Raw genomic sequence first — 13,520 nt, forward strand, 5'->3', positions numbered from 1 at the left:
TCAAAAAAAAAAAAAAAAAAAAAAAAAAAAAAAAAAAAAAAGGAGTGAGGAGATAAATCAAAAGGCAGGGAGCAAATGCCTCGGGAATAGATTTAACCTCCCGGTTTTTCTAGGGAGCTAGTTCTTCTTAAACCCCAGGATACAGGAAAGTCAGGTAAGGAGTCAAGTGGGAGCCAGGAGATGCCGCAAGCTTCATCCCCTCAGCTGAGACCAGAGGTCCCCGTGTAGCAGGAACACCCCTCTTTTAGTGCTGCCCGGTCCGTACTGTCCCTGTTTGCCCATTTGCAGCAGCCCCTACTGAGGAAGAGTTGGTTCTAACAAGTTCAGCCGTACAACTTGTGGGGGAAGCTGCCTAGCCAAAGCCCAGTGGAGCTCAGACCGACCATCCCAAGACCGAGGCTACCTTCACTGTCCACCCACTTGAGGGTGAGTGGGTGCTGCTGGTGCAGGCCACACATGTCTCGCACTTCCTCACAGAGGTCCTTGAACGTTGTCATGGCATCCACGCTGGTAATCAGGATGTCCCTGGGACAGAGAGGACAGAGATATCTGTCACCAGGATCGTATCTGAATGTGACCAAACACGGCTTAACCAAGTTGCCAATTAGATAAATGAGATGAAAATCTCCTCCCCAAGACAATGAAAGCCCTCCCCCAACACAATAGAACCACTGACCAGTTTTTAAAAATGACCCCATGACACCAGAGACCCGTCAAGGTGACAGAAGGCGCCCCCTAGTGGAGGTCAAGCAACCGCACCTACTAGGCACCAAAGGAGAACCCCAGGCAGGAATCCATTACCTTCATTTAAGGTTTTAAAGGTAAAACGCCAAAGTCAAGCCTTTTCCCAAAAGGTGAAAACCAGAGCATGTTACCCAGAGAAACGAACAATTAATTAATCAAAGCAGTTCTTGGGCATCCTGGTAGGACCTGACCCACCTCTTCCGTAGTGCAGCAGCAACAGTTCTGAAAGGCCTATTTCTTGGGAAATCAAATCTCAGAATGCCACTGCCCCTTATCTTTTCATTCCCGGATGGGACTTAAACCTCTGTAGTAGGAGATGGCTCAGAGACATGCTCTGGAGGAGGAAAATGAGAAATGGGAATGTTGCTCCCCTGTATTCCTTATAGGGAAGGGCAGCGGCAACCTGTTCCCATGGAAGCCAAGCAGGAACCACACCCTCACCGAAGCTTCAGTGAAAATCAACTCGTGTCTGACATTCATGGGGGAAAAAAAGGGCTTAAGGAAGGAAATCTGAAAATCTCTGAAACAGAAATACTGGCTGAGGTTCCTGTTGATCCCCTGGCTTCCCCACTGGGCTATCTAAACTGGGTCACACAAGTGTCTATAAACAAAGACACTGTCTACTGACAAAATTCAGAGCAAAAGGATCCAGCACCTACCCAACCCTCAACACACCAGCCAGCCCTTCTGGAACCTGCTGGCCCATGGATCTCACCTAGAGTCACGGATAGACGTCCCCAGCTGCCCCCTTTTTCTACCAAGTCCAGCCAGCCAGAACCTGCCCCAGCCCCCGCCCCGGCCCCAGCCCCAGCCCCATCCCACTTGTGACAGAAACAGATCCTGCTCCTATTCCCATAGAAGCATGGCAGATAACAACTGAGGCACAGAGATGTCCAAAGCAGGGACTCCACAGACCAAGCCCCAATCCCCAGGCCCCTGTCAACTGGGGTCACCCTGGCATAGTGTCCAGGCTGCCCAGAATACTCCGCATTGGCCAGACTTCCAACTGGGAACTCTGGAAACCGGGTCTGACATCCCTTCCTTGGACCTCTTTCTGAACCCCTAGACACCATCCTCCACTTACAGCCTCTAGTGCCCAGAAGACAAGTAGACCTTAGGAGGTGCACCCTGGTCACATGTCCCCTCAGCCAAGCAGTCTTTGGAGAGCTCTCCTCATACCACAGCTCTAAGCAACCCTGCCTCACCGAAGTCAGACCAGCCTGGATGGACCACACATCCCTGACTGACTCTTGCATCCTCAAGGACCACAGCAGGTCCTCCAACTTGAAAGTTTGTAACAAGAGCCTCAACAGGAGGGAAGACCCACCCTCTGCGCTGTCGGAAGTTTCAGAAAAGCAGGCACCTCAGCTTTGAATGTCTGTCAAGCTCTCCTGTAATCCCCTGAGAACAGAGTGGCCTGACTCCTCAAATATAGGTGACCACTGGTGGCAGCACTCCTCTCAAGCCTCAAAGGATCAGAGGAACAACCAGAAGGGAAATGGCCACCACTGTCTAAAGACAGGGCTGTATCTTTGACTCTCAACTTTTGTCACCTCCGTTAAGGCAGTGTCTAACCCTGAGCCTCCAAGACACTGCCTTCCTGGACAGAGTATTTTAGCATTTCTCCGATCACTGCCCGGGGCTCAAGCTCTGGAGAGGCACCCAGTTGGCAGATTTCAGAGTACATGGGGAGGAAGGCTGTGGAGGGGATTCCTCCAGGGGGAGATGAAAGGAGAGGGGGGTACAGAAGGGGTGCAGGGGTGTGGAGAAGTGGGGAGAAATGCGAGAGTGCAGGAAGGGGTGGAGAAAGGGAGAGGGGATGTAGGGAAGGAAGGGGAAGGGGGTGCCGCAGCTTTTGTCAGTTGAGGAAACTGGAGTCAACAGGTTGAATTACACAGCCAGTAACCAAAGTGCTCCCCAGGGGAAAAAGGGAGGGAGGAGTAGGCAAGACTGACAAATCCAGGACTGGGGGAACTGTCCAAGGTGAGCCATGACCCTAAGGTGTGGGCTGAACCTGCCCTAAGGGGGGGTGGATCCCTCCCCTGAGGGCCTCAGCTTTAGCTAGGGGGTTCCAGGCAGATGAGACAGTCTCTCAGCTTTAACAGGCTCACTACAGAATCTGCAAGCCAGAGGACACAGCTAAGCGTTTCCTTTTGGCAGGGCACTCCAGGCCAGAGTCAGGGCTGCAGACCTGACATCTGTGGGTGAGGCTGGCTGCCTCCACCACCCCAAAATCTTCCTTTCTCTGGCTCTACCAGAAACCCTCCTCCTAATCCAGGACTACCAGACATTGGCCATAGTGAGAGGGTCCCTGAGGCTGAAAAGAAAGCCTTCTACCCAGGCAAGGAACCACCTCCAAAGGACCAGTCACTTGTCTCTGGACCGGCCACTCTGTAAAACTCCTAGGAATGCTGAGAGCCCAGTTCAGCCACAGGACCAGCATTCCACTCCACTCCCTTTCTCCTTCCCAAGAGCAGCGACCCTTGACCCTTGACCTGGGAGTACCCAGGCTGGGTCCAGGACACACAGCACCTAAGGAAGAAGCTGTCAAAGCCTTAGGCCTCTACCCTCTTCTGTCTACACAATCGGGAGCAAGATTATGGGATTCTCCAGCCCAGCCTGGGTGAACCAGCCACCAGAAAACCAACACTACCACTCTCATCACTCAATGCTCCTGGACAACCATGCTAACCACTGTCAAGTGCTCATGCCCCTATTCGGGCCCCCTCCCCACTCCACCCTCTCCCTCCCGTTAGACAAGGCGGAATCCAGGGCTAAGGGCCGAGGCCAGCCCCCAAAACCACCTCCAGGAATGTGACGGGAAAGTCCATCATCCCTGTCCTAAAAAACAGGGCAAGACTATTCTTTCTGGAGAGCTTCAAAAAGCTCTGTCCCCCAAACCAAAGCTGCAAAAAACGTGCTCTTATGTTCCCACAACTTCAAGCATTCTTGTGTGTGCCTATACCTGGGTCAAAGGTTTTCCTTACACTTAAACAGCGGCCAATTTGGATAACCTTAGGTGTGTTGGGTTTTTGTTTTTTTTTTTTAATGCACCAAAAGTTTTCACAATCTGATGAAAACTTTTAGACCATGCAAGTTTGTCCTTAATGTCCCTGACTGAGACCAAGGCTAGGAGTGCAACAACACCTGCCTGCTGTGTGCGCCCAGAGAGAACTAGCTACGCTGAGCGCGCCCCGCCCTCGAGGTTTCCCTCGGGCCACATTGAAGGGCGCCACCGCAGCTCCCCGGGCGCCTCGCCGTCGCCTCCCTGCCTCCCTCGCGCGCAGCACCCCGACAGCCCCGAAGTTCCACCGCCGCGCAACCCGCTTTGCCCGCTGTCCGGCGCTGCGCGCTCACCCGCCGTAGTGCGCCTTCAGACGGACACGGTCGCCACTCCGGTCCATCTTGGGGTCCGTCCTGCTGGGCATGGCGCACTCAGCCGGCCGCCGTCAGCGCTGCTTCCAGGGCGCTCCGGCCATGGCTAGCGGCCCCGGAGAAGGGCCGGGTTGCCAGGCGGGGCAGACGGCGGAACGCGGAAGGGAGCGCGCGGAAGGGAGCGCGCTTCACGGGACAGACGGCACCCGTCTCGCCAACTCCGCGGAACTTGGGCGGTGCGCGGAGCTGGGGGCGCACTGGATGGGGGCGGAACCTGGCCATCGAGACGGCCAATCCACGAGGCGGGAGGCACCTGTGGCCAATGAGGGCTCCTCGGGGCCGCCACCTGGGCCAATCCTCGGGGGGCCTCGCGGCCGCGGCCCAATAACCAGAGTGCAGGACGAACTACCTGTCGGGCGCGGCCCTGGGCCAATGGGAGCGCGCACGTCGTGGCTTTGCCCGGCAACGGGCGGCGACCCGAATAGCCCAGGGACAGCCAGGCCACTCCGCCCCGTGCTTCTGAGTCTGTTGGGGATGTTGTGCTGAAAGCCAGGCAAACTTGTTGTCCGATGTTTTCAGACCTTCGGCGTACGAACTCCAGCTGTCCACGGCGTCCCCGAGGCTGCGAGGAGCTGAGCAACTCCTCAAAGCGCGAGCTGGTCTGGCCCTCGGGTCCCAGCCCTCCCAACTTCAGGGGCATCCCGCATCGCCGGCCAGGAGGGCCTGTCTATATTCGCCGCCTCTGCTCCAATTAGCTTCTCCGCCGAACAGATCTGGAAAATCGTAAGGTCTTCTTAGCCCTTCGCTTTACATTCCACACGCGTGCCTGGTTCTTCTTGGTGCCAGGCACTGAGGTGACGCTGGTGGGCTGAAAAGACGCAGCGGCCCTGATCTTGGATCTCGCGTTCTCCCTAGAAGACACCTGTTGACAGCCACCTGGTCATCTTCAGATGCCTTTTTGTTTGTTTGTTTTGTTTTTCGAGACTGGCTTTCTCCGTAGCTCAGACTGCCCTGGAGCTCACTCTGTAGACCAGGCTGGCCTTGACCTCAGAGATCCACCTTCTTCCCGCTCCCAAGTGCTGGGATTAAAGGCATACACCACCCCACCCCCACCCCACGCAGGCTTCAAGTGGCTTTTAAACACTTTAATCTTAAAAATAATTTTTAAAAAATGATGGCGTGCCTATAATCCCAATATTAGAGGAGGACCTGGAGCCATAGGCCAGCCCGGTAATCCCCAGTAACGTCTCGATAATTTTTTAACTCAAACCTGGTTTCTTTGCACCTCTGTAACTTCTGTCATGGCTATTAACATTCCTTGTCCTCACTCACCCAGGCTCCCAAGTGCTGAGATTCCAGATGTGTGGAACACTGAGTTCACAGACATATTTTTGTTTATTTTAGTGTTGGGGATTGGACGAAAGGTTTATTTTTATTTTAGGTATATGACTGTTGTTTTGCCAGTATTCCTGTGTATTTGCACACCTCTTGGGTGTAGTGCCCTGAAGAGGTTAGAAGAGCTCTGGGCTCACCCTGGAACTGGAGCCAGTTGTGAGATGCCATGTGGGCATGTAGCAGGTCCTTTGCAAGGTAGCTGGTGAACCCTTAATCCTCCTGCCTCAGTCTTCCAAGTGGTTAGGCTGTGCTGCTTGGACTTTTACTTACTTTTCTGTCTGTTTATCTGTCTGTTTGTCTCTGTGTAGCTATGTACCTGTGTATCCCAGGCTGTCCCGTCCTGGAACTCACTCTGTAGTCAAGGCTAGCCTCAAACTCAGACTGCTTGCCTTTCCCCCCTACATGCTCTACCATGTCCAGCTTAACCCTTAAGAGCAACAGACTCACCCAGGGCGCTGTTCTCCAAAGCTATGTCCACCTGTCCGCCTTCCTCTGGTCACAGCCTTTACATTTTACTTTTTATTGGGTTTTGGTTTTTTTGTTTGTTTGTTTTGAGACAAGGGCTCCCTATGTGGCCCCGGCCAGTCTAGAACAAGCACTGGGTTCCCTAATCACGTGACCTGTCAATCTGGGTACCTAGACCCTCAGACATTAGTGGCTTCTCAAGCAGATGCTCTCCAAGCCCTGACCAAGCCTCATGCTCCCCCATGTCTTCCCAGCCCTTCTACCAGCAAGTTCCTGAAAGCCGCCTCAGCATCACTGTCCCCAAGGCAACCGCTGCCATCCCTGCCCTCCACTGAGTGCCCCCAAGACCTCACATACCCCCACGCATTCTCACAGTTTCAACATTATTCTCACAATCTACAGTGCATCCTCCCTTTGAGTTCACTAAGACCCATTCATTGGCCTAGCCTCCTTCTCTGTGCTGGGATCATGACATAGTCTCCAAGTTCTTAAGAAACAAAAAACAAGCCGGGCGTGGTGGTGTACGCCTTTAATCCCAGCACTCGGGAGGCAGAGGCAGGCAGATTTCTGAGTTCGAGGCCAGCCTGGTCTACAAAGTGAGTTCCAGGACAGCCAGGGCTATACAGAGAAACCCTGTCTCGAAAAACCAAAAAAAAAAAAAAAAAAAAAAAACAAGTCAGCCCTTGCTGGGGTTGTAGTCTAGTGTATAAAGGCCTCTGCTAGAAACAGGAGAGATGGCCCAACAGTAAAGAGTAGGGGTTGACCTTCCAGAAGGGTTCTCTATTCCTAGCTCCCACACCTAACTCAAATTCCAGTTCCAGGAGATCCAAGGCCCTCTTCTGGTCTCTGTGGTTACCAACACATGTATGGTATGCATACATACATGCAGGACACACACTCACACACATAAATTAAAATGTATATATTAAAAATATATTAAAAGCCTTTGGTTGTTTCCCTGGCCCTTGGGTAAAAGCCAGTTTTTCACCATAGCAGTTAGGCTCATAGGACCTGGGACCTCGTTCCTTTCTGCTGTCACCCACCCCATGGATGACCTTGTATCCTCTGAGGTGGGACCTTTGCCTGTGCTCTCAGCAGCACCTTCTCTGACGCCTGCCCAACACACTCATGTCCATGTAAGCGGTCTGTCCCCACCCCCATACTAAAAGGCAACTGGACAGAAGGTGACACGGTGCCCAGACAGACATGATGAACATCTGTCTTGCACCCGAGTAGGAGTACACTGAGTCTCCTGCACCCCGCCCTGCCCAGCAGTCATGGTCCAGGAAAGCTGTGCTAGCCACCTGACCGGCTCTGCATGCAGCGTCCTACATCTAGCTAGCCCTGTAGCCATCTTGACCCCACTTTAGTGTATAGCTTTCAGTACTTCCTGTTATATTGGGAAGAATAAGGCAGGCCTTGGATGAGCTAGGCATTCTGGTGGAGAGGGGTGCTGGTGTGGGTCTGAGTTCTGCCCCGCTACAGGGCGTGGTCTGGGGAGATAAAATGCTGATCGCGCCTGCCCCACGCTGGGCAGGTGCCAGGCTTCACGGAAGCCTGGAAACACCCCTCTGAGGGGTGGGGGGAAACACAATCTGAGATGTGGGAAAGCTGAAGCTGGGGTTCCCAGGCCCCTGGGCACCTAGTCATCCGTCCATGGGGTGCCACGCAGAGGAGTCAGGAACGAATGTTGGGGGTCCACAGGCCTGCGAAAAGGCCGGGACTGGGCACTCCCAAACTCATGGACACTCAGACTCCCCTGAAGTTGAGAGCAGAGTTGGGGACCTGCCGGCTGAGGATGGAGTCTAACCCAGGTCATGGGGAGGGTAAAGAGGTAGAGAGGGAAGCCCCGGCTTTGCTCACCAGTGAAGGTCCTTAGCTTGGCTGTGATTGTAGCTGAAAGCACAGAGAGGTCTTCTACAGGAGGCTTAGGCTGTGGCTCTGTAGGTGAAGGCCTGCTCCATGTTCCCCATGGCCTTTTTCAATGAGTCAGACAGTCCTTGGTTCCAAACTGTTTATTGGTTGTTCATCATGGAAAATGGGTGTGTACTGTACCAACTTCTCAGGGTGGACCCAAGATTAAACATCTTTTGCAGCCAGGCAGTGGTGGCGCACGCCTTTAATCCTAGCCCTTGGGAGGCAGAGGCAGGCGGATTTCTGAGTTTGAGGCCAGCCTGGTCTACGGAGTGAGTTCCAGGACAGCCAGGGCTACACAGAGAAACCCTGTCTTGAAAAACCACAAGGGTGGGGAAGGCCAATGAGTTCAGGTTCCAGTCCTGGACCATGTACAGCCCGAGGGGCCTTAGGAGAGATGTCATGCAGTGTCCTGAAGCCTCCCAGTAGAACAGAGGATTGAGCTCTAAGGTTAACTGAAGTGGAGACTTCTAGTTTAGTTGGAAAGTTATGTCAAATGTTTTGCTGGGGCGCAGAGGTGAAAGGATGTCTTGCTAAAGCAAACACATGAAAGACTTTTCCTGAAGCAGGCATGGGGGAAAGAGTGTTTTGATATAGCAGACATGTGACAGGATGCTTGGTGAGGGAGTATAAATACGATCTCACAGACAGTGGGAGATGAGCACTGAGCATTGGTTTGGTTTGCTTGGCCTCACTATTCTTTGCTAAGGACACATATGTATTGGTTCACTACATAGTGTTGTTGAGCTCAGCGTATGATAACGCCACCATTAAGAGAAACCCGTCCAAGAACTGCTCATGAGGTAGGTTCCTATAGCAGATTGCCACCTCTGCAGCCTCGCCTCAGGCTGGTTGGCGAGCCTGGTGGTTTCTTCAGAACTGAACTACGCATGGCTGCTGGTTCATGCCTGGCGTCTGCCTTCCTAGAGGACTGGTCTGCAGCTGCTGAGTCTTTGCTATGGGACTGAACTGCTGCCAAAGAGGATCAAGCCCACCCCCAAAGAACTATTGCTGAACAGGTCCACTTCCCCCCATCCTAATAACTTTTCTCTTCCACTACCTCTGCTGGGTGGTGGGCTATAGAAGAGGTTGAACCCTTATCAAAAGTAGGTTGCAAAAAATGTATGCCCATGCTTAGAACCCAGTGTCCTAAGAGCTTCTCCCAACCCCTAACTACCCTTCCTTTTGGCCTTTCTCTCCTGAGGCCAGTATTTGCAATGCAAAGCAACCTCCAGGCCTGTGGGAGCAGGGTCACAGCAGAAACTCCCAAATCAAAACCCCCAACCTGTGAGGCTCCAGGGTGAAAGGACCTGCAGGTTTCCCCTGGGAACCTAGTCGGGATGTTGCCTGGTAGTAGACAACAGGATTTGTTCCCCGGTTCACCAACGAACACCACCTGGCTAGGTGTTCCCATGGCCTCTCCAGGCACCCAGTGTAATGAGTGGGATTTCTGGGGCCACTTGAGCTCCAGGACCTCAGGCTCTGTCCACCAAGAGGAGGGCAGGGTTCCCACCAGCTTCCATGGAGACCAGACCAGACCAGACCAGTCACAGTGAAGTAGAAGGGCAGGTTTCCAGAGCTTCCTCCTGGGTGGGTAGGGTTTGGAGGTGACCTGTGGAACCTGTGAGGTAAGGCAGACCCCAGCATGAGGCGGTTGGGACGGCAGACAGGAACCTGGCTGGGCCGCTGGAGGCAGATCCTTTCTACCTCCTAAAGTTTCTGTGGTTCCCCAGTTTTCCACAGATGCTGGATACTCCCAAACACAGACTGTTTTCCAAATGAAGATAAAATTAAAAGTGGGTTTATACAGATTCAGTTTCTGAGAAGATGAGGTCATCCATGAAGCCACTTCCCCAAAGCCCAGCTGGGTGGGTGGGGACCCACATGCCTGGCTTCACGCAGATCTCTTGGGATCACCTGGTGGATGGTGTCTTACTTCGGTTTATATTGCTGTAATAAAACACTGACCAAAAGGGAGGAGAAGGTTTATTTCTCTTACACTTCCATATAACAGTTAATCATTGAGAGCAGTCAGGGCGAGAACTCAAACAAAGAAGGAACCTGGAGGCAGGAGTGATGGGCCATGGTGGAGGGCTGCCTTACTGGCTTGCTCAGACTGCTTATAGTACCCAGAACCACCTGTCCAGGGGTGGTGCCACCCACAGGGGGCTAGGCCCTTCCACATGACCAGTTAAGAAAATGCCCTTCAGGCCTGCCTGACGTTATATAGAGGCATTTCTCAATTGACTCTCAAGTGACTATAGCTGTGTCAAGCTGACATAAAACAAGCCAGCACAGAGGGACAGGGTAGATACTTCCAGGTGTGGGGAAGGGTAAGGCATGGCTAGTGGCTCACAGAGGGTTAAGTGCGGGCTCCTCCCACCTCCCCAGGAGGCTCTACAATGTCCAGGCTTCCCTGTGGATCTCTGTTATCTGGTTTTCTCAGAGCCCATGGGGGAGAGGAAACATTGTTCACCTTTCCAGATGTGAGGCTGACCCCGGTGGGTTCTGGCAGGAACCCACCTGCTACAGGAAGGGTGAGCATTTGCTTGGCATCCACAGCAGAGAGAGGGAGGCACCCTACAGCAGATGTTTCCTCTCTCCGTCAGGGATCATGGGACTTAGATAAACCAACTGAAGTGACAATATCAACTGAATTCATTCAGTCAGTCATCAGACGTTGCTTGATGTCCTATAAGTGCCAAAAGTTGTACGGCCATAAGCCAGGGGCTTTCGCTCCTGCAACCTGATGCCAGTTGAGACAGGTCGCTGCTGTCAGTGTTTCCCAGATCTATAGAGATGGCAGTTCTTTGCAGCTGGAGATGTGGCTCAGTGGCACGCATGTAACAAGCTGTCCATCTGGCATGTACCTGTAAGCCAACCCTGAATGGAAGAGGCAGGAGGATCACAGCCTTACAAGTGGATTCAGGGAGAAACCCTGTCTCAGTCCCACTTAAGTACATAGGGCTTGGTTCCCTGCCTGTTGTGATAAACGCCATGACCGAAAGCAACTGAGGGAGGAAGGAGTTCATCTGGCTTAGATATCCAGAGTGGCAGCCCTTCGAGGTAAGCCAAGGCAGGAACGTAGGAAAGGAACTGAAACAGAAGCAGTGTAGGTACTCCGCTTACTGGCCCGCCCTCTTAGCCTGCTCAGTTTGCTTTCCGATACACCTCAAGACCACCTTAGGTGGGAAGGGCACCTACAACAACCACCGATCAAGAAAATGCTCCACAGGCTCACCTACAGGCCAGTTGAATGGGGGGTGTTTTCTCAGTTGAGGTTCCTTCTCAGAATGGCTCTGGCTTCCTCAAACTGACGGAAAACTAACCAGCACACACCACATACAAAGACATAAATAGATGCCAGGGCTGGCCAGATTGAGTTAAGCAGCTTACTGTCTCCAGACACACCAGAAGAGGGCATCGGATCCCGCTACTACAGATGGTGGTGATTTGTCATGTGGTTGCTGGGAATTGAACTCAGGACCTCTGGAAGAGCAGTCAGTGCTCCTAACCTCTGAGCCATCTCTCCAGCCCTGGGTTATGAAACTTTTAATCCCAGCATTTGGGAGGCAGAGGCCAGGGATATCCAGAGAAACTCTGGGGGGAAAGGGGAGAAGGGGAGATACAACACACACACACACACACACACACACACACACACACACACACACACACAACCTAAATAAACAAGTAAGTGGTGACTCTGTTGCATTCGGAAGACCAGGTTCTGGAAGAGGCTGGTTTGGGAAGCTAACAACATATTACAGGGGAAGGAAGTGATGGGCTCGCAAAGGGGCCTATGACCCGGGGAAGCAGGGAATCCTGGGAAAGCCAAAGCTGTGGAAGCAGTAGAAAGGAGGATATGGAGTAGGTGAAAAGGTTGGGGGACACACCAGAAGTTCTAGGTGTCCATAGCCAGTTTTTGCCAGAACCTTGCTTTTCGCCTACACTGCTGTTGAATAGAGATGAAATTCCAGTCGACCTGGTCCTTCCTGTCCTCCACAGGCAAGCGCAATACCGAGCATTCCCAGAAGGGGGCATAGGAAGGACGCAGCTGAGGGAGGGCCTGGCTCTTTGTTCCTTACCTCGATCCTGGTGCTGTCTTAGAAGGTAGGGGTGCTGTGCCCTACTCCCTCGAGATCTGAGTTCTAGCTGGCTACCCCCCAGCGCCATCCGTGAGCTCTGGGTCTGCATCTCCACACAATCCTGCTTCTCACCTTCCAGGCCCATAAGATGTTGCCTAAGTCTTCAGTTCTGTCTATCCAGCCATCTGCTCTTCCAGTGGCAATCCCTCCCTCTGCTACACAGTTACTTGTGCTAATCATCCCTGGTTTTTCGGGTGTTGTTTTTTTTTTTTTTCTTTTTCTTTTTTTAATCTGTGGACTGCTAAAACAGACCTCTTGCTGAAAGCCCGTAATTCCCACCTGTTCCTGATAAAGGAATTATTGAAGGTTCAAGGCAACCCGGACAACTTAATAAGACTCTGACTCAGAATAAAAACTAAAAACGTGGGGCTAGAAATGTAGTTCTGTAAGAACATGATGAGGTCCTAAGTTCAACTTTCAATAATACCCACAGAAGCAAAGTAATTTTGTTCTTTTGACTTAAATGGTATTTTTGTCTTTTATTTGCTATGTCACCTGGAAATTTGCTCTACTGAAACTCTCCCAGAAATTATTGCAAAGAATTATGACCTTATGCTTAACATCGAAACCAAAAATAAATACTGTTCTTCTGGGAATGTAGCTCTGTCCGTGGAGTACCTAGAATGTAGAAAGCCAGGCTTCAAACCCCAGCACTGCAGAAGCGAGGCATGGTTGTGCACACCTGAAATCCCAGCTCTCAGGATGCAGTGTGATACACCTAAAAGGTCAAGTACTGAGTGTGTCTCACCTAGAAAAGGACTAGCAATACCTGTTGGGAAAAAAAGGTCAGAGCTGGATGTGTTGGCAAACACCTTTAACCTTGGCATTTGGGAGACAGAGAGAGGCAAGCTGATCTTTGTGTTTGTAACTTGTAGGTCAGCCTGGTTTACAAAGTGAGCTCTAGGACAGCTAAGGGGGGAAAGTGTCTGGGGAGGAGGGGAAGGAGACCAGGCCAATGCAACACGGAATCTGACACAGAAAAACATTGGTCAAAAATTAAGAAACCCACATAAAATGTGTCCCTAATAGTATGGCAGTTGTTTTATACTAATAAACTTACCATGGCTATGTGAAGTCTTAACTTAGGGGTTTCCAGTCAAAGAATAAACAAGAACCCTGTGTATCTTGCAGCTCTCCAAATTAAATTAAATTACATCATCCTTTAATATTATCTATTATTTATTGTGTGTGTAGAGGAGTGTGTACACCTGTAACAGTGCACACGAGGTCAGAGGACAACCTGTAGGAATCTATTCTCTTACCATGTGGAACCTAGGGATGGCGATGAGGTTGATGGTAAATGTCTTTACCCTCTGAGTCAGTCCACCAGTCCAGAAAATAAAAACCTGTGGACACTAGACCTTATAACACCAAGTGTACACATGTCCCTGAATGTGTAGACATAATCTTCCTCTGTGTGTGTGTGTCTGTGTATGTGTGTGTTTGTGTGTGTGTATATGTGTGTGCATGTATGTGTGT

General features: G+C 51.7%; 1 protein-coding gene across 2 annotated transcripts in view; it reads right to left on the reverse strand.

Annotated features, from left to right (window-relative positions):
- The window catches only part of Prkcz (protein kinase C zeta), a 110,059-nt gene extending 105,720 nt beyond the window's left edge, over positions 1–4,339 (reverse strand). Inside the window, exons 1-2 of one of the 2 annotated variants that reach the window (XM_021199897.2) lie at positions 4,102–4,339; positions 404–525 (exon numbers count right to left, since the gene is read on the reverse strand). In XM_021199897.2, coding sequence (XP_021055556.1) covers positions 404–525; positions 4,102–4,172 — 193 coding nt within the window. In that variant the 5' untranslated portion in view covers positions 4,173–4,339. Of the gene's footprint in view, positions 1–403; positions 550–4,101 lie in introns of both variants that reach the window. The other variant, XM_029539599.1, reaches the window with a different exon arrangement.
- Between the last annotated feature and the right edge of the window lie 9,181 nt (positions 4,340–13,520).

This window comes from Mus pahari, chromosome 6 (assembly GCF_900095145.1).
Source record: "Mus pahari chromosome 6, PAHARI_EIJ_v1.1, whole genome shotgun sequence".
Taxonomy (NCBI): Eukaryota; Metazoa; Chordata; class Mammalia; order Rodentia; family Muridae; genus Mus; species Mus pahari.